The sequence below is a fragment of the Rhipicephalus microplus genome, chromosome 4 (genome assembly GCF_043290135.1).
Source record: "Rhipicephalus microplus isolate Deutch F79 chromosome 4, USDA_Rmic, whole genome shotgun sequence".
Taxonomy (NCBI): Eukaryota; Metazoa; Arthropoda; class Arachnida; order Ixodida; family Ixodidae; genus Rhipicephalus; species Rhipicephalus microplus.
The window spans coordinates 115,406,264-115,426,764 of record NC_134703.1 but is presented as its reverse complement, the minus strand read 5'-3'; the positions used below and the strand labels follow the sequence as shown (position 1 = coordinate 115,426,764).

The 20,501-nt window shown below is 46.1% G+C and overlaps 1 protein-coding gene across 1 annotated transcript in view; it reads right to left on the bottom strand.

Annotated features, from left to right (window-relative positions):
- emei (transmembrane protein 161-like emei) overlaps positions 1 to 20,501 on the bottom strand; it is a 31,552-nt gene that overhangs the window by 10,736 nt on the left and 315 nt on the right. The window contains exons 2-9 of the mRNA XM_037423370.2: positions 20,273 to 20,373; positions 19,280 to 19,378; positions 17,343 to 17,609; positions 14,807 to 14,961; positions 13,342 to 13,402; positions 12,780 to 12,923; positions 11,747 to 11,860; positions 11,019 to 11,193 (exon numbers count right to left, since the gene is read on the bottom strand). Of these exons, the coding sequence (XP_037279267.2) occupies positions 11,019 to 11,193; positions 11,747 to 11,860; positions 12,780 to 12,923; positions 13,342 to 13,402; positions 14,807 to 14,961; positions 17,343 to 17,609; positions 19,280 to 19,378; positions 20,273 to 20,373 (1,116 nt within the window). The remainder of the gene's footprint in view (positions 1 to 11,018; positions 11,194 to 11,746; positions 11,861 to 12,779; positions 12,924 to 13,341; positions 13,403 to 14,806; positions 14,962 to 17,342; positions 17,610 to 19,279; positions 19,379 to 20,272; positions 20,374 to 20,501) is intronic.

Here is a 20,501-nt window from a genome sequence, read left to right as displayed (position 1 = left end):
TTAATAATGCGAGTCGGGCATATAAAACCTCATGCCCCTGCTTCATACGTGCTCTTTTGCCACTCTAGCCGTCAAACGCATCATCATACGGTCGGCCACGGAAACGCTAATCTACGAGGCTTTCATTGTCTCAGAACATTCATAGGCGGTTGTGGCGATACCAAGCAAGGTTCCAAGCACGTCTAAATTGCATCACAAAAGCTTAGTGACAGTCCTCCATATGACCGTGAAGTACACGGCCGCATGGACAGCGCAGCCGGCGCATGATGCACTTGCCGGCGGCGTTCGGTGACGACGTGCAAAATGTGTACCTACTGCGCTTGGTATCGAATCTTCGAATGCTGACACGCGAAACTGCTAGCCGCTGTTCCAAGCACGACCTACTGAACTCCTGACCTGCCCAGATAGCAGGGTTCCTATGGAAGCACATGTCCCCGCTCTCATTGAACCGCTCACCATTGGTGGCGTAACCTATAACCTGTTAGTCTGCTACACTTTATGGTTGCTTTTTACGATGTTGGGGTAAAAATGGCTGCATTTTGTGGTGACCAGCTGACATATATTGTCACGAACAAAACAAGACCTACAGCCAGGAGTTCACCTGAACCAGAGCAACGAAAAATGTTCTCTTCTTCTTCGTAGCCCAAAACGAGCATGAGCCACAGTGGCTCGTTCATCAATGGTGGCATTACCCCCTCTTCCCAAGAAGCACCGTCTCAACGCTGTACATGAAAGCAAAAAAAAAAAAAAAAAGAAAATTAGACGAAAATTACCATGCAAGCAAAATTAATGGCGTAAGGCCGAATAACGTAGTTGGTTGTGGAGTCAAGCGTGAAATGAGAAATAAGAAGCATAGGAAAGAATGTAAGGAAAAGACGAAACAAAAAGAAAGACGCAAAGTTACCAATAAAGTCACTCACTCACTGGTGATTCACAGCGCGAAAAGTATGGTTTGAGCCGTGAAACGTGAATGACTTCAGTTTGCGAGGTGAAACGGGAACGTCTCGAAGTGCCTTCTGGGAGAACCTCGTAAGTAACGTCGCTGAGACGTCGTACGACCTTGTAAGGGCAGAAGTAGTGGCAAAGAAGCTTTTCCAAATGGCCACGCTGTCGGATAGGGGTCCACATCCAGACTTCATCACCAGGCTTGAAAATAACTTCACGGTGATGAAGATTGTAGCGGCGTGCGTCTGCTGTTTGGTGATATTGAATACGGTGATGGGCAAGTTTACAGGCCAATTCTGCGCACTGGGCGAATTTGGCGGCATCCGTGTGGTATATTCCTAAGTTGCCGGGCAGGAGCATGGCGTCGAGCATCGTCGTGACGTCGCGAACGTGGACTAAGCGAAAAAGTGTGAAACTGGTACTTTCTTGAACAGCAGTGTTATACGCAAAAGTTATGTAAAGAAGTATGACGTCCCAGTTCTTGTGATCTATGTCCACATACATTGACAGCATGTCTGCAATTGTCTTATTAAGTCGTTCAGTCAGCCCGTTTGCTTGCGGGTGGTAAGTCGTTGTTTTACGATGTTCCGTGCCACACAAGACTTCCTGCAGCATCTCTGGTGAAAGCTGTCCCACGATCAGTTATAACGACAGCTGGCACATTGTGACGTAAGACGATGATACTGTTAACGATAAATTGGGCGACGTCTGCTGCGGTGGCTTTTGGAAGTGCCTTTGTTTCACAGTAGCGTGTTAAGTGGTCAGTAGCGACCACAATACACCGGTTTTTAGACGAAGACGTGGGGAATGACCCCAGCAAGTCCATGCCAATCTGATGAAAGGGCGCCTTTGGTGGGCCTATTGGTTGCAGCAGTCCCGCTGGCCGTAAAGGTGGAATCTTACGTCGCTGACAGTCGCGACATGTGCGAACGTAGTACTTCACAGTCTTCGCGAGACGTGGCCAGTAGTAGCAGCATTGAATCCGTTGCAGCGTGCGCATATAGCCGAGGTGTCCGGACGATGGCTCATCATGACACGCACGTAAAATGTCACCACGAAGCGTAGTTGGCGCAACAAGCAGATACATAAGCTTGTGTAGGATGAAAGTTCTTTTTATAAAGCACTCCATCGCGGAAAGAAAAGGAGGATAGCGAGCATGCAAAGCTTCGAGAAGAGTGGGGATTGAGTCCTTCCAGGTAGTCAATGAGCGGAATGAGCTGTGAGTCATGACGCTGTTGCTCAGCCAAGCGGGTAGCTGATACGGCAGAAAGAAAAGTGTCGCCGTCTTCAAGGTCAGTGTTGGTATTTTCGACCAGTGCACGTGAGAGACAGTCGGCGTCGGTGTGTTTCCGCCCAGATTTGTGGACGATGGTGAGATTGAAATCTTGTAGCCAAAGGCTCCATCATGCTAGACGACCTGAGGGATCTTTGAGATTCGCGAGCCAACAAAAGGAATGATGGTCGCTAACTACCCTGAATGGGCGGCCATACAAGTATGGGCGAAACTTTGTTATGGCCCAGACAACAGCGTGGCTTTCCTTTTCGGTTGCAGAATAGTTTTTCTCCGCTGGGAATAACGTTCTGCTCGCATAAGCGATCACGCGCTCTACGCCATTATGCCACTGAACTAATACCGCTCCTAGTCCAACGTTGCTGGCATCAGTTTGTAATTTTCGTCAAAATGACCCAGTACAGGCGAAGCCTGGAGAAGGTTTCAGAGCGTGTCGAACGCATGGCACTGATCGGGACCCCAAACAAACGAGACACCGTCTTTTGTAAGCTTGTTGAGGGGTTCAGCAATCTTTGAAAAGTTTTTGACAAAGCCCCTGTAATACGCACAGAGCCCCAGAAATCGGCGTAGGTTGCGCTTATTTGTGGGCACGGGAAAGGCGGCAATGGCGCGAGTTTTCTCCGGATCTGGGCGAATGCCGGCATGGGTCACAACGTGACCAAGGAACTTCAGTTCTTTATATCCAAAATGACAGTTCTCGGGTTTAAGAGAAAGCCCCGCTGTTCTGATTGCCTGAAGAACTGTCTGAAGGCGTTGTACGTGTTGTTCAAACGTGTCTGCAAAGACCATGACGTCATCAAGGTAAACAAGACATGACTGCCATTTGAGCCCCGTGAGAACCGTATCCATCATTCTTTGAAAAGTAGCTGGCACTGAGCATAGACCGAAAGGCAACACTTTAACCTCGTACAGGCCGTCGGGAGTAATAAACACCGTCTTTTCACGGTCGCGCTCATCCACTGAGATTTTCCAGTAGCCACTATGCGAATCCATGGAGGAAAAATATCTACAGTTGCGTATACGGTCCAACGAGTCATCTATCCGGGGTTGAGGAAAAACGTCCTTTTTGGTGACCTTGTTCAGTTTACGGTGATCAACGCAAAAGCGCAACGTACTGTCCTTCATCTCTACTAGCACAACTGGCGAAGCCTAGGGACTGGTCGATGGCTGGATGACGTCGTCCTGAAGTAACTGCTGGACTTGGTCACGTATAGCGTCTTGCTCTTTTTGCGACACCCTATTGGCAAGTTGTCGGATGGGTCTCTCGGTAGGTTCCGTGATGATACGATGCTGAGCAAGTGGTGTCTGTTTAACCTTTGACGTAGTGGCAAAGCAGTCTTGAAATGAGCCGAGTATACGCAAAAGGCTTTCTCGTTGAGCCGAAGATAGTCTCTACTTTACGTCGAGAGTGCTCGTGAAGGCCTCGTCAGGGTGGCCATTCGATGAAAATGAAGCAAACGTGGATGAACCATCGGCATCGGCAAGTTCTTCACAATATGCAATGGCAGTGTGTCTCGATACGTGGCGATATTCGTCGCTGAAGTTCGTGACCAGCAGGTGAACATGCCTATTGCTAGGCTGAATGATTCCTCGGGCAATACAGATCTGTCATGAAATAAGGAGAGACAAATTGGCCTCTACAATTACCGCGTCAGACACGTCCTGTCCCAATTCTAATTTGACAAAGAGGCTGCTTCAAGGTGGGAGAGTCAGAGAATGGTTGGTAACATGGAGCGCTCTTTTCCAGAATTGCGTACTGTCAGTTGCAGAGCAAAAAGGATCCTCGAACGACACAAGTAATTCACGGAGGTCGATGACAGCGCCGTATTCACGAAGGAAGTCCATTCCTAGAATGACTGGCCGAGAGCACACGCGCAATACGAGGAAAGAGCCTGCAAATGTCGACGTACGTATACGAATGCGTGCCGTGCACATACCGGTAGGCATCACCAGATGGCCCCTGCCGTGCGCAACTGGGGTCCTTGCCATGGTGTGGTAACCTTCCTCAGTTCAGATGCCAGTGCGGCGCTCATTACGGAATAGTCGGCGCCGGTGTCGATGAGGGCATTGACAGCATGATTGTCGACGAAGACGACGATTTCGGCAGAAACGATCTTTCTGCTGTCAGAGAACACTGTAAAACCAGAATGGTCCTCGTCTGGTCGTTGCGTCGAATGAGGGTCTTTTACAGTTCGCCGGGCCGCGACTTCACCCCCGGAAGTCGCCGTTCCTAGTTTCCCCTGCGGGGACTTGGTGACCGGCCCCTGAAAGGAGCGGAAGTTGATGAGGGCAAACTGGGTGACGTAGACCGGCGAGGCGACGGTGATCTCGACTGGTGGTGCTGAACAGTCGAAGGTGTTCGCTGGCCCGTGAGATAGGCTTCGATTTCGCGGGGGCGCTCACCGTAGCGCGGGCATCGAGCATCAGGATGGAAGCCGCGGAGACCTAGTGGCCGGTATTGACAGTTCCTGTATACATGACCCGCTTCGCCGCAGTGATAGCAGAGCGGACGGTTATCCGAGGTGCGCCACGTGCTTGCCTTGCTACCACTTTGTCTTGAGGTAGACTGCAGATAGGTGGGTGTGCTCGGAAACCTTGAGCCGTGAGGCGGGCTCGAAGCAGTGGTGTGGAATGACTGCATTGCCTGGTACCTGGGCCGCATAGCAGGATCTGTAGCCGGTGGCGCAGGGGATCGCAATGCCGCTGCGTATGTCAGGACTGGCGCCTCGGGAATCGGTGGTGTGATTGGGGTCAAGGGTGTGACGGCCTGCCGGACTTGTCTGATTACATCCGCGAGGGCAGACACAGGTTGATGGGATCCCACCACCTGAAGCTGTCGCAGTTCGTCCCGAACAATACTTCGAATGAAGTCTGCGAGGGCCTGTCTCTCGCTGTAAGAGCCGATAGAGCATGCAGTGGCCGGGATCTGGCGTTCGTATTGTGATGACCGCTGCTGCAGAGTACGTTCCATTGTGGTTGCCTCATTGATGAACTGGGTGACTGTCGTCTGTGGATTGCGCACAATCCCAGCGAAAAGCTGTTCTTTTACTCCACGCATCAAATGCCGCACCTTCTTTTCCTCCGGCATAGCAGGGTCCGCGCGCTTGAAGAGCCGAAGCATGTCCTCGACAAACATGGATACTCGTTCGTTCGGCCGCTGGTTTCTGCAGGATATGGCTTGTTCAGCACTCTCCTTCCTCTCGGTGTTGCAATAGATGTCACAGAGCTGTCGGCTAAACTCCTGCCAGGTTGCAAAGGAGCCCTCGTGGTTCTCGTACCACGTCTTCGCAGAATCCTCCGAGTAGAAGTAAACTCGGCGTAGCTTGCGAACATCGTCCCATTCGTTGATACTGGCAACCCGATCAAAGTGGTCGAGCCAGTCATCAACATCCTCGAAGATGTCTCCATGGAACGGCTTTGTTGTCTGTGGCGCATGAAAAACATGCGGGAGCAGAGGCCCATGGGCATCGCTGGTTTGGACCACCTGGCTTGTCATTGGAGTTACCATTTTTCTGGGTGTCGATGCCAAGGGACCAAATTCAGGGGGTAACCCACGCAGGCGGCGGCTGCTTCTTGCTCTGGGAGATGTAGCTGTTTCCAAGATGGCCGACATAGCCAAAGTACACGTACCCAGCGTCTCCACCAGTAATGTCACGAACAAAACAAGACCTACAGCCAGGAGTTCACCTGATCCAGAGCAACGAAAAATGTTCTCTTCTTCTTCGCAGCCCATAACGAGTATGAGCCACAGTGGCTCGTTCATCATGTAACAATTTCTTCCCTTAAATGGCTGGTCAAGTAAGCTGTTCTGTGCACTTAACTATTTATTGCACAGTGGTTGACAAACGTGGGAACCCGTAGTTACATGATGTAGGACAGCCTATGTGGTGTCGCGTCCTCTCAATTGCTAAAAAATTTTGAATGAACTTTAGTATATTTATTCCTGAATTATTTTTTATTTGTGTATAATAATTATGTTGTATAAGTGCTCTGTTGGCCAAAATATGACCACAAACGCTGAAGGCGAAGTCAGCGAACAGGTGCTGACTAGGGCCACGCTCTACTCCTAGGTTACAGCCCTAGCGGCAGAAGCTATGAACTAGAACGTGGGCGCTGGAGAGGCGCTCTCTGGGCAGGTCAGGTGTAGAGTAAGCCATGGTTCCGAGCAATCCTTGGCAGTGGAGGGGAGAGGGGGGGGGGGAACGAGCTTGACATTGGGGTCTGCTGCCGATGCGTAAAATGCCCATCCGCAGTTCCGAGGAGCTAGCGAGTGATGTGCTTCGTTGATTGCGAAGAAGCACATTGCCACGAGTGCTCTAGTGCGGCGTTCTTGCCCACAAATTTCATCTAGTTGTCAGCGGAGTTAGGCCCAAAGACAACACTGATGACGCGCTGCGCTCAAAGACCGCACGCCCACTCGTAGTAACCTGATCGTGAATCCGCTCACAGCTTCATTGCTTCAAAGAAGCACGTTGCCACGAGTGCGCTAGAGCGTCGTTCTTGCCTGCGGTCTCGCCGTCAGCGAAGTATTGGCCTAAAGAGGACTCCGATGACGCGCCGCGCTCGTAAAAGTGGGCGCGCTCAGACCAAACACCCACTTTTAGTAATCTGATCGTGCATCCGCTAACAGATCCTAACTAAAGGGTAATTATATCGTAAGTGATCATCGAGCCGTAAACACGTCCCGGAGTAGCGATTTTCGACAGCCATGTCCTCGCAACGCACAAGCAGCAGATGATCTCCCGGAGCGAGCATCGGGCCAATGGCGAAGCGAGCTGGGGCAACATGGCGGCCACAGCCAAACAGGGGCCTCGAAACGATCTTCAAATATTTGCTTTTTCCGCGCTTGTTTTTAAAGGAAGGAGCCAGCTGAGGCACGAAACTTTAACACAGAGAAACGCTCTATTCAATAAGCCCAAGAAGACAGCTCCCGACCGTGCCCTCGCAAAGCTATAATTTTTTAAAAATCGATGTTTTCTTGCCATTTACAGAAAAACTTTCGCTAACTACAGTATTTACTCGATTCTACCGCGCCCTCGATTGTAACGCGCACCCGATTTCCACCGCGAAAAAAAAAAAAGTAAGACATCGATTGCAACGCGCACCCATTTTTTCTCACTGGCCCGCATGATCACACCACTCGAAAAAACGACTCCTTTCGGGAGCGTCTTCCATTTAAATATGAGGTACGGGCGAAGCTTGTGCCCATCTGACGTGTAACAGAGCATTGCCGTCACTGTAGTTTTACCGTGGACCGATGTCAGCACGCGAACTTGCTTCGCCCCCTTCTTCTCGACGGTTGTGGTGCCAGGCATGTCAAAGTAAAGAGGCGTCTGATCGGCATTCCCGATTTGCCCAAGCAGGTAGTCGTTGTTGCGCCGCAAGTTTAGGACGAACCTTTGAATATGTGAAGCTTTTCATCGTACTCCTCCGCAAAACGTTTCGCATATGCATGTTCCCCTTCGGAGGGAAAAGCCTTTCCTCTTCATAAAGTTAGTTTGCCAGCACCTGCTCGCTTAAAACTGGCTCCGCATTAGACATTTTTCTAAGACTAATTGCATAGCCCGCACTTGGAGCAGTTCTGCCGTCACGGGCCGCTGTGCTGCTCGCTGCTAAAGCACATACTCGCCGAGCAGCTCTTTAATTTGCGGAAACCGACCCTGCTGTGGTCCACTGAAGCCTTTGCGTAAAGCTTTGCTGTCGAAAATCTTCTGCTTTTGTTTCCGCCGGTCCCGCACGCACGTTTCGGGAACTCCGAACGACCGCGATGCGGCCCGATTTCCGTCCGTTTCTGCACACGCAATGACTTTTCTTTTAAAAGCGGCATCATGGTGCACTCGAGCTTTTGGGGTCGGCCATTCCACGCGGTCGATGCTAATGCACTACTAAATGACGAACTCCTCAGCACACGTACGTAGTGCCGCACATGAGAAACACATAGGCAGAAATGGACGACGCGCCATGCCGACGCACGTAGGGGGCGGCCATTTTAGATTTGCCGATGGCAATAGATTGGCCGTAATTTTTTTGTTCGTACTCGATTCTAACGCGCATGCGATTTATGAACTCGCTTAACCGGAAAAAAGGTGCGCGTTAGATTCGAGTAATTACAGTAAGAGGGTGAAACAAAGTTTTTCAAGCACTTCTGCAAGGTTTTCAGCGTAGACATTTTGGAATCAGATAGAAAAAGGGTTCCAGAAACTGAAAACTTGATTTTAAAAAAAATCAATTTTTTTTCAATTTCTCGCGATACCAAAGCCGCGTACCCCCTTAAAAAAGAAGCAAACATTAACGCAGTGATGGGCACTTTGTTAGTATTGTTGTGGTTCAACTTTAGAGGCAGATTCCCGACCATACCATAACATAGTTAAATACTTCTTGTAAGAGCTGCTTATAATTATTAAAACCTTTTGCTATTTTAACAGTCACAGAACATTCACATATTGAACTACAGAGAGTAACAGACCGAAAGTTTTGCGCAGTTGTCACCGTCCCACATGAAAGCTTTTTCTGCCAAAGTATTTCATCATGGTGGTGATTACGTTGCCTCCAACAGCGACAGCTGTTTGTAAAGCAGCTTTGGTTTAAAGAAGCACTGAAATCAAATTTCAAAATCTAGATGAGCCCATCATTCAATCGCATAGTATGCATAGGTCTTCTCGTCCAAATTTGAAGGGCATCCGTCGCGTGGATGTTATTTTAATTCGATGTCAAACAGGGTGGAAAAGCTAAGGAGAAAAAATGGAAAATAGACAGCCCTGTGACATAGACACTAGTGCGACGTGTTCGGTGTGATACATTCCACAAATACCATCCTGAGTGACAATACGCTAGTAATAATGACATCGACGATATGAGTGTGTTTGAAGCCGACTCCCGGCCATGCTCTCACTAATGGCTCTCCTTGCTGTGTTGACGCGGGCGTGCGATTCATCGCATCACATCGACTGATTTGACGTGTGCTTCACAGCGTGTGTACGATCATTCAGAGTGACAATACATGCCAGAATGTCGGAGAACTGCTGTGCAGCGAGAACCTGCACGTCGAGGCAGGGAAAAAGCGGAAATTGCGTGGCGTTTCATGCCTTTCCAAGCCACGAACCTCAACGCAGCCAGTTGGTTAACTTCGTACGCGCCAATGGACAGAGGGACTAGGCACATGTGAAGAACAGCCGCATTTGCTCGCTCCACTTTGCGCAGAGCTGCTGCAGGGTAAATGCTGTGTTGGCAAACATGTTGGGTTTTACTGGCAGTACAAGGCCCCTTCTCAAGGCCGGGGCTAAAGGGAGAGGGGAAGAACAAGTAGGCGCTACTTAACCTAGTTGGCAGAAAATGTATGGAGGGGATTTAGTCTACATCATCAGAGACCCAGCTGGACTGACTGCACGTGCGCTCCTAGCAGATGAAATGCCAGTGTGCGTGACGTCACCATTTTTTGTGGAAGCAGCATCAGCTGTGCAGTGGCCTCGACGTGGCCGCGAGGTAGCGCTGACAGCCCTACAATTTGGTGAGCTTTCGACCCATTTTGAAGCACAGTCATTGTGGATATATTAATCGATATTACAGATATTCATTCATACTTCAGATGCGTTTTAGGTCGCGAATCGCTACTAGGGGGTTGATAGTTACCCGTTGATGCAAAAATCTTGACAAGGGTAAATTTGATGTCAGTGCTCCTTTATGACCAGATTGTAATGCACAGACATAGATTTCTTTTGCAAACAATTACTCACATTAGACACGGGCCTTAACTGTTTGAAATAACATAGGCGTAGTATGCTGCTTGCCACCCAGTGTTGTCTAACATGAGAGCAGGAAAAAGCAAAACAGTAAGCGGGACGCTATTGAACAGGAGTTACTTTTGCTGTTTTAGTGAAGAGAGAAACATGTTTACTTTCTATTCATGGAACACAAAATGAAGAATACGAATATTACTGAAGATATTTTCATGATCATGGAATCAGCCAATGACTGTATCCTTCCATTAACCTACATTGTCAGCTCCTTCATATTAGCTTGCCAAAAGGAGAATGAGCGATGTCTAGCCATCTTTGAAATTAAATTGTTTGTTCCTTGCTGCATACAGTGCTATATAATTTTGTTCACACATTTACAGAAGCATTGACAATGGCTCAGCAGCATTTTCTGACCACTATGTTCAAAAGTGTTACAGGACCCATCTAAGCTTTGTAGCTTTACTACAAAGCAGTCCAGCTTGCAGCATGAGCAATCAGCACACCCATGGAGGTGCCTTAGATGCCGCTACATATGTCTGAGCCATTTAGAGTGTTAGATTGACGAGGTTTCTTTAAGCTGTACCGAAAGCCTGGCAAGGCTTTGTGAGAGGTGGAAAGACCAGGCGAGACATGGAGAGACATGGAGAGATGTAAACAGGAGTCGGTGAACAGGGAATGCGGCAGGAGCACCCATTTAAGGATATTTTGTTACTTCCAGCCTCCTTCCTCCCCTAAACTTCTGTCTTGCACGGTGAGATTTGGCAAGAACCTATTGGACCTCGCTACATACTGTATAGGTGCTTTCAGGGAGGGCTTATTTTCGCGCGCAAAATTCCAAAAGTGCACACCCACGCATGCTTTGTTTTACCTATATGTGATGGCAGATGTCGACCTGCCTTACAGATTCCGTCATATGGGGGTCCAAAATAAGGCATGTGCGGATGCAAACTGTCACAATTTTTAGAGTCACCCGTTGTAGATCTCAAGTTGCACCGCTACTAAGCCGACAGGCGCAGGAAACCCTGCTGGCTGTACGTCCTATTTACCTTGCGCTGAAGGTCAATGTTGCTGATGTTTCCCGCTTCCTTGCGAAGCTCGGCCATCTTTTCGGGGGCCAGATTCAAGTAGGACTGCAGGTACTGTGGCATCAGGCAGAGCCTCAGTACAGCCACGGCCAGCACTAGCAGGATGCGGCTTGTCTCAAATGCCTCGCTGCTCATTCTGCGTCAATGAAGTCTTCAATAAGGCTAGAGCTGTGCCAGCAGAACACAATCTTGGTGCCATTGCTTTTTTATTGGAGCTTACCTGTGAAGTGTTCGTTGTGAACTCAGCACAGACGTACAGTTTCACGAATGTGATTTCGATATGTCACATCTGTGATATGAATCTCTAGCCATACCTACTTCAACGTATGAAGCAGTACCATTACAAGTTTGCTAACACAATGCAAAATTACATAATTTCAAATGCATGGTTACTGCTGATATTGCTAATGAGTGCAGAAAACTTCCTATCTTGCCCCAGAAAAGACTCTTGTCATCACCGATGATCTAACGACAGACTATGCACACTAATATGCGAATAGATCTATGTCCTTTTGTTTTTTGTCCATAATTATAATATTCAGGATGTCTTTACACGAACAGCAACATAGTTCTACAAATCAATGCCTAGCGCAACCAATGTCTAGCACAATCAATGTCTAGCACTGAATTAACTAAATTTTAAAAACTTGGAAATGAAGATGTCGCTAGTATTAATGCAAGCCACTTACAAATTGCCTTTCATGCCAGGGAAAGACCTCTCGGTGAAATATTCCCGGGCAAGAGGCTTCACCCACAGCAGCACCACAAAGAGGGGTGAAACGAAGCTCATGTGAAGCAGCAGCCTACAATCAGAAAAAAGAAAACACAAAAATTGGCATAATTGGCAACATTTTCTTGGGCTACCAACTTGTAGTGATTACGCACATAAGCCAAGACTAATTCCCTTTGTGCACTGGCATAATCAAGAATCCTTAGGAATCCATAAGGGTGACAGAAAACAACCTCACCAGAACGTTCAAGAGAGAAGCACGACTGCACGAATTCCCCACTAGTAGCCACAATTCCCATGGCAGCAGAACAAGTGAAATACCAGAGTTTTCCCTAGTGACTTTTGCACAAAACATTACATCATGTCAAGCTCAATGTTGCACACTGTTAGTGAGACACGACTCGAATTGCAGTGCGAGTAGTTCAGAGTGAAGTTGTTCCCAAGAAACAATGACCTAATGGTTGTTGTTCACCTAGCAGTATGGACAGAGGGACGTAGCAAACACACTACTTGGTTCTTTGCTGTTTAAAAAAGAAAGGAACTAAAGAGAAAGAGAAATCTTTGCAATTGGCTCCAGTGAAGCCACACTTACATTGTGCAAGCTGGAAAAAAAGACAGGTAGTATATTTTAAATAATGTCTGCTTATCAAATATATCAATGCAAGCTGCTAATCAAGTATAATAAAAATTATAGTTTTTGTTTTGGCCCTTTCAAAGTGAAATAAACTATCTTGTCCATTTTGGTACTCATATCAATTAATGTTTATTCCTCTTTTTCACTCTTTAGTGTAGCACGTCATTCAAGATGTTTACAGCGATACTCTTTGAGCCCAGATATGCATATTCGTGGCAAAGGGGAAGAGATAAAGATACTCTCAATCACAGTGTGTTGTGCAGAGGCTAAATAGCCTTTATTACGTGTACCGCGCTTATGCACTATGCCACAGAGCTTGTCCCTGAGCATGCTCATGTTGCCAGATTGCCAAGCTTACCTGAGAAAATGCTGTCCCTCGCAGTACTTAAAGGCATCCCAATGCATCCGGGCATAACGAAGACCAGGGAAGGTGAAGAAAGCCCCCACTAGGCCACACCACACAGCCAGAAAGAACTTGAACATCAGCTGGGATGTGGGACCACTGGGAAGCAGGAGCAAACACCTCTTTAGTGCACGAACTACGGAGACCCGTAGGCTACAACAGTATCTTCCCTTGCATGCACTCATAGTGGACGCAAGTAACCTTCTCAAAATGGTTGTCCCGATTTCACAACAGACTGGCTCCAGGCTCTATCACTGACAATAGGTTGACTAGTGATAAGGAAATGAATTTTGAAATGAACTGTCACTGTCCTGCTGTCACCTTCGGGCATGTAAGAAACAGTCCAAAGCAGGGCATAAAACCAAACCTCAATTCAGTATAAATGCGACACCAGCGTTGAAACTTTGGCTGCAACCAGTCCCCAAACACAAACTAATGTTCAGGGAATGTAGACTGAAAAGAACTGAACTTCAACTGCAAAAGCTACTCAATTAAAATTGAGTGAAGGCTAACTCACCTTGAACTCAAGCCTTGTGTTTGAAGAAACTGGTGTGAGCTCTCGTTGAAACTTCTATATGCTGTAGAGGGAGAAAAAAAGAAGCAAACAACATTAGATTCTGTAGTTGGCCTGAAGATTGCTTATTTGTCCAATTAAATGGGCAACAAAAGAGTGCAGAAACAACACGGCAAAGAATAGCTGGTATGTATTGAACAAAACCTTCTGCTTCATGGCTGGTTGTGCTGTATTAGAGCACATTTATATTTTTGGAATGTATAACCTCTTTAACATGTTTCTCGCTTATTGAATATGACAACATGGAAATTAAAGAGGCTGGGAAAGAATTGCAATAGTATATTGGATTTGACACTACAGCTGGTCCTGAAATGCCGGATCTGGAGATAGTAATATTGATCACACGAGTTGATAACTACATGGAAAATGTCCCCCACAAAATGATGAATCATTATCATCTGCCTTTCATTTATTAAAAAGATGCATATCACATTAAATCACTTTCCACATGTTGACACAGATGATGAAAACATTCAAATCAAATTAAAACAGCGGAGCACGAAAACCAGCTGAGTGGATATAGTGAGCAAGAGTCACCACTGACTGTATTACCGCGACTTCAATCTTCAAGGCAGGCCTCAATAAATCAAGAAATCTCACTTATATTCCTAAAGCAGCAATGAATAATTAATCCTCAATAATTAAGAAGATAATGGAGCATTCTTCATCCCTAGCTGAACTGGCACCATCGAGAAACATTACAGTTACATCATTGCCACATGACCATGTTTGCAGACATTCTGTAGCTAAGGTGCTGCTCATAAAAAAAAAAAAGTTTACCACACACATCTGATCTAGCAAGCAACGTGTGAAACAGGTTCGTAGAATCACTCGTAATAAGATAAGACAGCTAGGGCACTCTGGTACTTGGAACTACAGTATTTGCACGATTCCAATCAGCACTTTTCGTTAAATGTAGCCCTCCAAATTGTGTACACGTTCCAATCATGCTTAAAAGCAAATTTAGCATGCTTTTTCTTATTGGGATATGGCTAATAATATGTAAAATTACCTGCACTGTGCAATCAAAGGCACACTTGAATTGCACGAATAGTTTTTTTCTTTCTCCACACATATGGCCTTACCTTACTGCAAAGAAGAAGTCTGGTATGTCACAAAAGTGCTCTTTTTTTTTGCTCACATACAGAATGTGACACATACAACAAGTGCTGCCACCACATACTTACAAATAACTACCAGGAAACTAGAACATAAAAAAATGCGACAGTGCAGTTCACTTCTTTTTCTTCTTAACGAACAGAAAATAGTCTACATTTAATAAACTCAAGTTATATTTCACAACAGTCTTGTGAGTTTCTGCAACTGTTCCACAATGCAAAGGCTATATTGATCTTAGAAAACAAGCAAAAAGAAAAAGCATAAGACAGAGAGAGCAATAGTTACAAACCATCACGGAGACCAAACTCTAGAAAGTCTTCGTCAGCAATCAGTGCCACCATGGCGAGGACAAAAAAGGTGAACCCCGAGACGAGGCAGAGCGAGCGTTCGCCGACGGGCTCTTCGCCATGGAAATACAGGGCTGTCAGCGAGAACAGCACTTTGCTGAAGTAGAACCACACGTCAAGGATGCTACAGTCACAGCAACGAGGGCGGGTTAGAGGGGTCCTGAGCCACTTTTCCAAGTAATCACGGAATGACTTCAGTATTAAAGTTAACCAAAGTACTGACAATAACCACAATACTGACAGTGCCTGCACTGGCCGCACGCGTCCTTCTGAAGCTTTGAGCATGCTGATATTGGCCTTCGTTCGCTGGTTTCAGTACTAAAGTTCCTTCAACCAGCCACGATGAGGAAAAGTGTTTGAAACATCTGAATTTTGGCCCAATGGATGTTTTGGAATTTGACGGGGATTTCACGAATTCGTGTTCGCCAGTTTCGCATCATTGAGATTCTATCATACATTTAGATAAACGCCTCCTAAATTAATTTACAATAAAATGCAATGGGTTTGCAGAAAGCATGGATAGAATTGGGCTTCATTTTTGTCAATGCAGCCAGATCACGCACAGAAATTTCGATTTCCGGGAGATATTCATGACAACCTTCAAAACGTAAGAACTGGTCGAAATCCGGTAGTCTCCCAAAAAATCCAGGGACTTAACAGGTACGCTACAGTATTTGAAATGTCTAACGAAAGAGACCACGTCTGTGCAAAGGTGTCATGGCTATCCACATTCTTGGGTTAAAGTTGAGTGTAGAATGACATGCTAGCATAAGGCATGTGGGGTCTCGGCGAGCGAATGAGCGCATCGCCACGCCACGCTCTTGAAGTGAACGGACACAGGAAACGCGGTCGGTACAAAGCGCACAACATACATACATTTATTAACTAATTTAGACGACGATATCGTCCGCCGAATGATACACCAATTTCAATTAACACGCTACCATACAAACAACATAATGCAGTGACACACTAAACACACAATAACATGATAAACACACACTAACACACCCAACACACTAACACATACCCAAGGCGGCGGCGCCAACGCCCGACTTTCCATGTGGGACCCCGGCGCGAAGCCCGCGGTGCCGTGCACCGGGGACCCACGCTACAGACAACCGTTCGCGGCAGCCGCCACGCGCAGAAGAGGCTCGCTCAACGCTCGCCCACCACCAAGGCCTGCCTTCCGCCAGGGGCCACCGCCGGCGCTATTACTCTACCAACAGTGGTACTCAAAGCGAACACAACGCCATCTATCGCCTGGCGGTGGTCACCACCAAAATAAAGCCTGGGGGCGAGACACGTGTGCCACGCGGCGCAGACAACTTTACAGGGGGGGCGTCAGCACCTCCACAGGCATTCAATGTCCATAGTCAACACAAAGGCTATGAAAAAAAAAAAAAACATGTGGTGCTATAGACTAATTTCAGCATTTTCGTGTTTTTCGGTGCACACTACAACATAAGTACATAGATGCTCGTACTCGCCTCATACAAACGTGGCTACTATGGCCTATGAATCAACCCAGTTGTAGAATGAATAAACACAGAATGCTGCAATCACTGAGCCATTTCTGTTTCTGGCAAGATGTGTTTAAAAGAGAGACTCACAAGAAGCAATCATGGCAGAATGTCAAGAGCTAAGTCGCCAGCTAGCTCAGACCACTATCAACCCCACCCTAGAATTTTTCTCAGCCCTAATGTGATTCGCAAGCTTTTAGGGTGCCACATGCACATTTATGTATACACTTCAATGTTTGCAAGTTATGGCTAGAGAAAACTGTGGAAAAGTTACAGACATTTAACTTTGGGTGGATTCAGCCCCCTCAGTGCTCAATTTGAATTCAATTAATGAGCAGCATGTTGTGCATTGTTAGACATACTTCTTCTCCGAAGGTGCTGGCACATAGTTCGCAAAACGTTTGATGCGCCGCTACCGACAACATTGACTATAGAACAAGACCATAATTTCTCATAAGACCTGCTGCTGTAACTTCTCAAACTGAGCTTATCTTAAGCAAGAATGCAATACATATGCAAATGCATAACAAGTTCAATGTGTAGATAACTATGTTATTAGCATGGTTTCCCACGATACGTACAGTAGTCACAGATAGAAATGCGAAAATTATTGGCTAAGTAACTCACATACTCTTATTTTTTAGCATCTACAGTTAGTGTCATATCAGCACAATTTTGACTCAAACACTTACATCTGAACAGACATTGCCTTTAGCAAAAAGATTAGCACCAATCTGATTCAGTTATCACGAGCGATTGCTCATAGCGGTCATTCTGCTAAATAAAATGTCGCATTTCACTCCATGTGTACTGTACATAGAAACATCCTGCCACACTATCTTTTTCAGAAGAAAGTGTCTAGCAGCTCAAAATAGTTTATCAATAATGGTTCTTCATAACTCACACCCAGAGGAGTCAATGTACAACACAAATCTTGACAACACAGCAAGGATACACGGCAAAGCCGAGCACCAACAGGCACCACACCAGGCTGAGGTTGATCTCGTCACGGCCGGGAAAGTAGTAGCGGTAGGCCTCTGTGACAGCATAGACTAAGACTGCATGCAGGGCGAAATCCATTAGCCACTGATAGTCAGTGTAGAAGCGGAGCTGCAGTGCCTCATCAGCCGTGATGGGGGCCGCTTGCAGCACCACGGGTACACTTTTAGGCACCAGAAACTCCTCGTAGTCCTTGCCATCATCCATGGAGCCATTGCGGTTTCTGCGACATACGGCAGCAGAGCAGGCACAATGTCAGTGACTTTCAGAATAGCTTTCATGACACTTGCAACAACGATTTCAAGAGTCCCCACAATGAAAACCTAGTATTTGCACTGTTGAAAAAGGTCTCAAACACATGGCCACAGCTGGCTCGCACATGATAGTCTTTATCCCTCTTTTCTTCACGATTTTGTGACTGTTTGTCACATTGCTAAAGGGCATTCGCATTATTTTCTAGCTTTTTTCTTGCAAGCTACTACATAAATGTGACTGATCTTAGGGTTTTTTTTTTTTTCCATAAGGCATCCTATGCGGTCAGCTTGTGTAGCAAAATAGTGGTAGAACAAAACCTCTACAACTTCTAACTGGTGTCGAGAATTTCGTCATTGTGGATGTCAACAACGATATAGTTTTCTATCTTGACGACAAATGCCCTACGGAAATGATAGTCATAGTAGACTTTTTTTTCAAATGGCAGCATTTTCTGACATTTCGTTCATGCCCTCCTATGCAAGAAAACGCAAAGTGCTATGTAGAGCACTGTATGCCGCCACCAGGTGAATGGTTTGCACATGGGCTAAGTGCAGCATGTTGAAAAAGTACTTTAATGGGCTGCTTACATTGTCACAATGTTACGTGAAGGCTGACTCGTCATCTCTAAATATACATACCGTTAAACTTGGCTATGAGGTACATGGATATTACAACTTATTGGTTATAACAAGATAATTATAGAACATTAACACTGACAGCAACATGTAACGAAGACAGACTTATAAAATATATAGGATATCATTTACTTCAGTGTCAGAAAGTGGAATGCACTCATTAGCATAGCGCTGCTCTATCAATTTCTTCGTGACACCGAATGTAGATGTGGTCACAAACAGCAAAACTGAAAACCTGACCTCAAACGCGCTTGAGGTGGCAGGAAGCCAAACCACAAAAAATTGGCGATTCTCTTTTGCACTTTCAGACTAAACAAGCTAACATTCAAATGTGAAGCAGATAACACTGCTCTACTCAGTAATAAAATAAAGAATACTTTAAAATTACGAGAACGCCCCCCCCCCCCCCCTCCCCATCTCTCAAATCTGGTGGTAATATTCTTCTCCATAGCGGCAGGTCGCAGGATTGAATCCCGGCTGCGACGGCTGCATTTTCGAGGGAGGCGAAAGTGATATAGGCGTGTGTGCTTAGACTTAGGTGCATGTTAAAGAACCCCGGGTGGTTCTTTAATTTCAGGAGCCCTCCATTACAGTGTTGCTCATAATCATACGGTGGTTTTGGGTCGTAAGACCCCAATAATTAAAATATTATTATTCTTCTCTGTAGTGGTGGGAGTGCTTGCTCAGAATTTTAAGGTAGCTGTATAGTGTAACATTATGTGCTCTGTCTTACATCTCTTAATTGCATTTTTCAGTGTACAAGTTATCTTCACAGATTTTGTCTCCGTGCGCTAATACGTTCATGTCCTCCATTGTCGGTCGGTTACTGAGCACTCATATTTCTCATGCTTGTGCTAGCATTTGTTCGCATAAATTGTGCGAATGACGGCGTTGCCTTTTAAAACTTGCATGCTGGCAATACGGCTATAAAACATTATTCTACGTGTCAATTTAGCAAAGAGAACAAAAAATTGCATAAATAAAAAAAAACAGGGCTGCATACCTCCATTTCTCTCTCCTGCCTTTTCCCTTGAAAGACTTTCCCGAAATTCCAGCAAGCGACTTCAGTTCTTCGTCCGATGGGTGAAGATACCGTATCAGTCTGCACCAGAGTGAAATTTCGTGCCACCGAAAAACGTTTCTGCAAAACACAAAACTAGACAGAGTTTCGAAATTTTTGCCAACACGAACGCAAGACCCAGAACCAAGGAATGGACTTAGCAAGCCCATTCGTGCAGTACACAGTATAACTTGCCAGCACAAACTGCGATATGATGTGCTTTTCCATTCATAAACAGGCCTTCACTCCATTTTGGTACGGTCAATGCAGTTTTTAGGTTTAGTTAATATTTTGACATTTTCAGCATGAAAGAGTTGGTTGAAAAAATAACCTCCTGATATTAAAACTTTTGTTCCGACTACACTTGCTTACGGAAGTTTTATCTCAAGAATGATGTGTATTCATCACACCTGTGTGTTGTGTATCGTGTAATGAATTTTGATTGTTCACTGCCATTATAATTATTTTTTTCCTGTTACACATGTTGCATGTATGTACTGTGTTCAACATGGGCGCACTGAAGCTACAGATTTGTAGCTTTAGGACTGTGGTCCCTTCTCTTTTCTTGTAAGGGAAAAATAAAGACAACTATAATTTTAATTACTAAGAAGCAACATTTCAGAGAACCGAGAGCTTCGTTGAGGAGCGGTAGTTGCCTAAGAATTTCCGGAGTTGAAGCAGTATCAAGCGGAGAAGCCCTGCAGAGTGTAGAAGGTCATGTGTGTACTTATCCTCGGCGGCACCTTACAAACCTATTAAGCAGGTCTGTGTGGGCAAACGGCTATGATAAGAATAATAAGCGACACGTACTAAGTGCTGTACCTTCATGTGGATGACCGTACTTTCGGAGCGGCACGACTTCCAGGTTTCACTTGTCTCGAGGCAAGCATCCGCAATGCAAGGCCCCCACGTTGAACAGAACATCTTGTCTCTCACCTTTTGCAGATGATCCAGCGAGATATCGAATACTGCGGCGACAGCTTCTGTAGAACGCTGGCCATTATCATCGTAATCACGATCTGGACGCCGAAGAGCGCCTGAAAACAAATTTTTTTTGCTTTGTACTCGTGAGCCGCGAGTCCTGCTGCGCCTCTCTCGAGATGCTCAACGCGAGATCCAGTCGCATAACACTATTGCATTACACTTTGTCATAAAAGAGACTCAT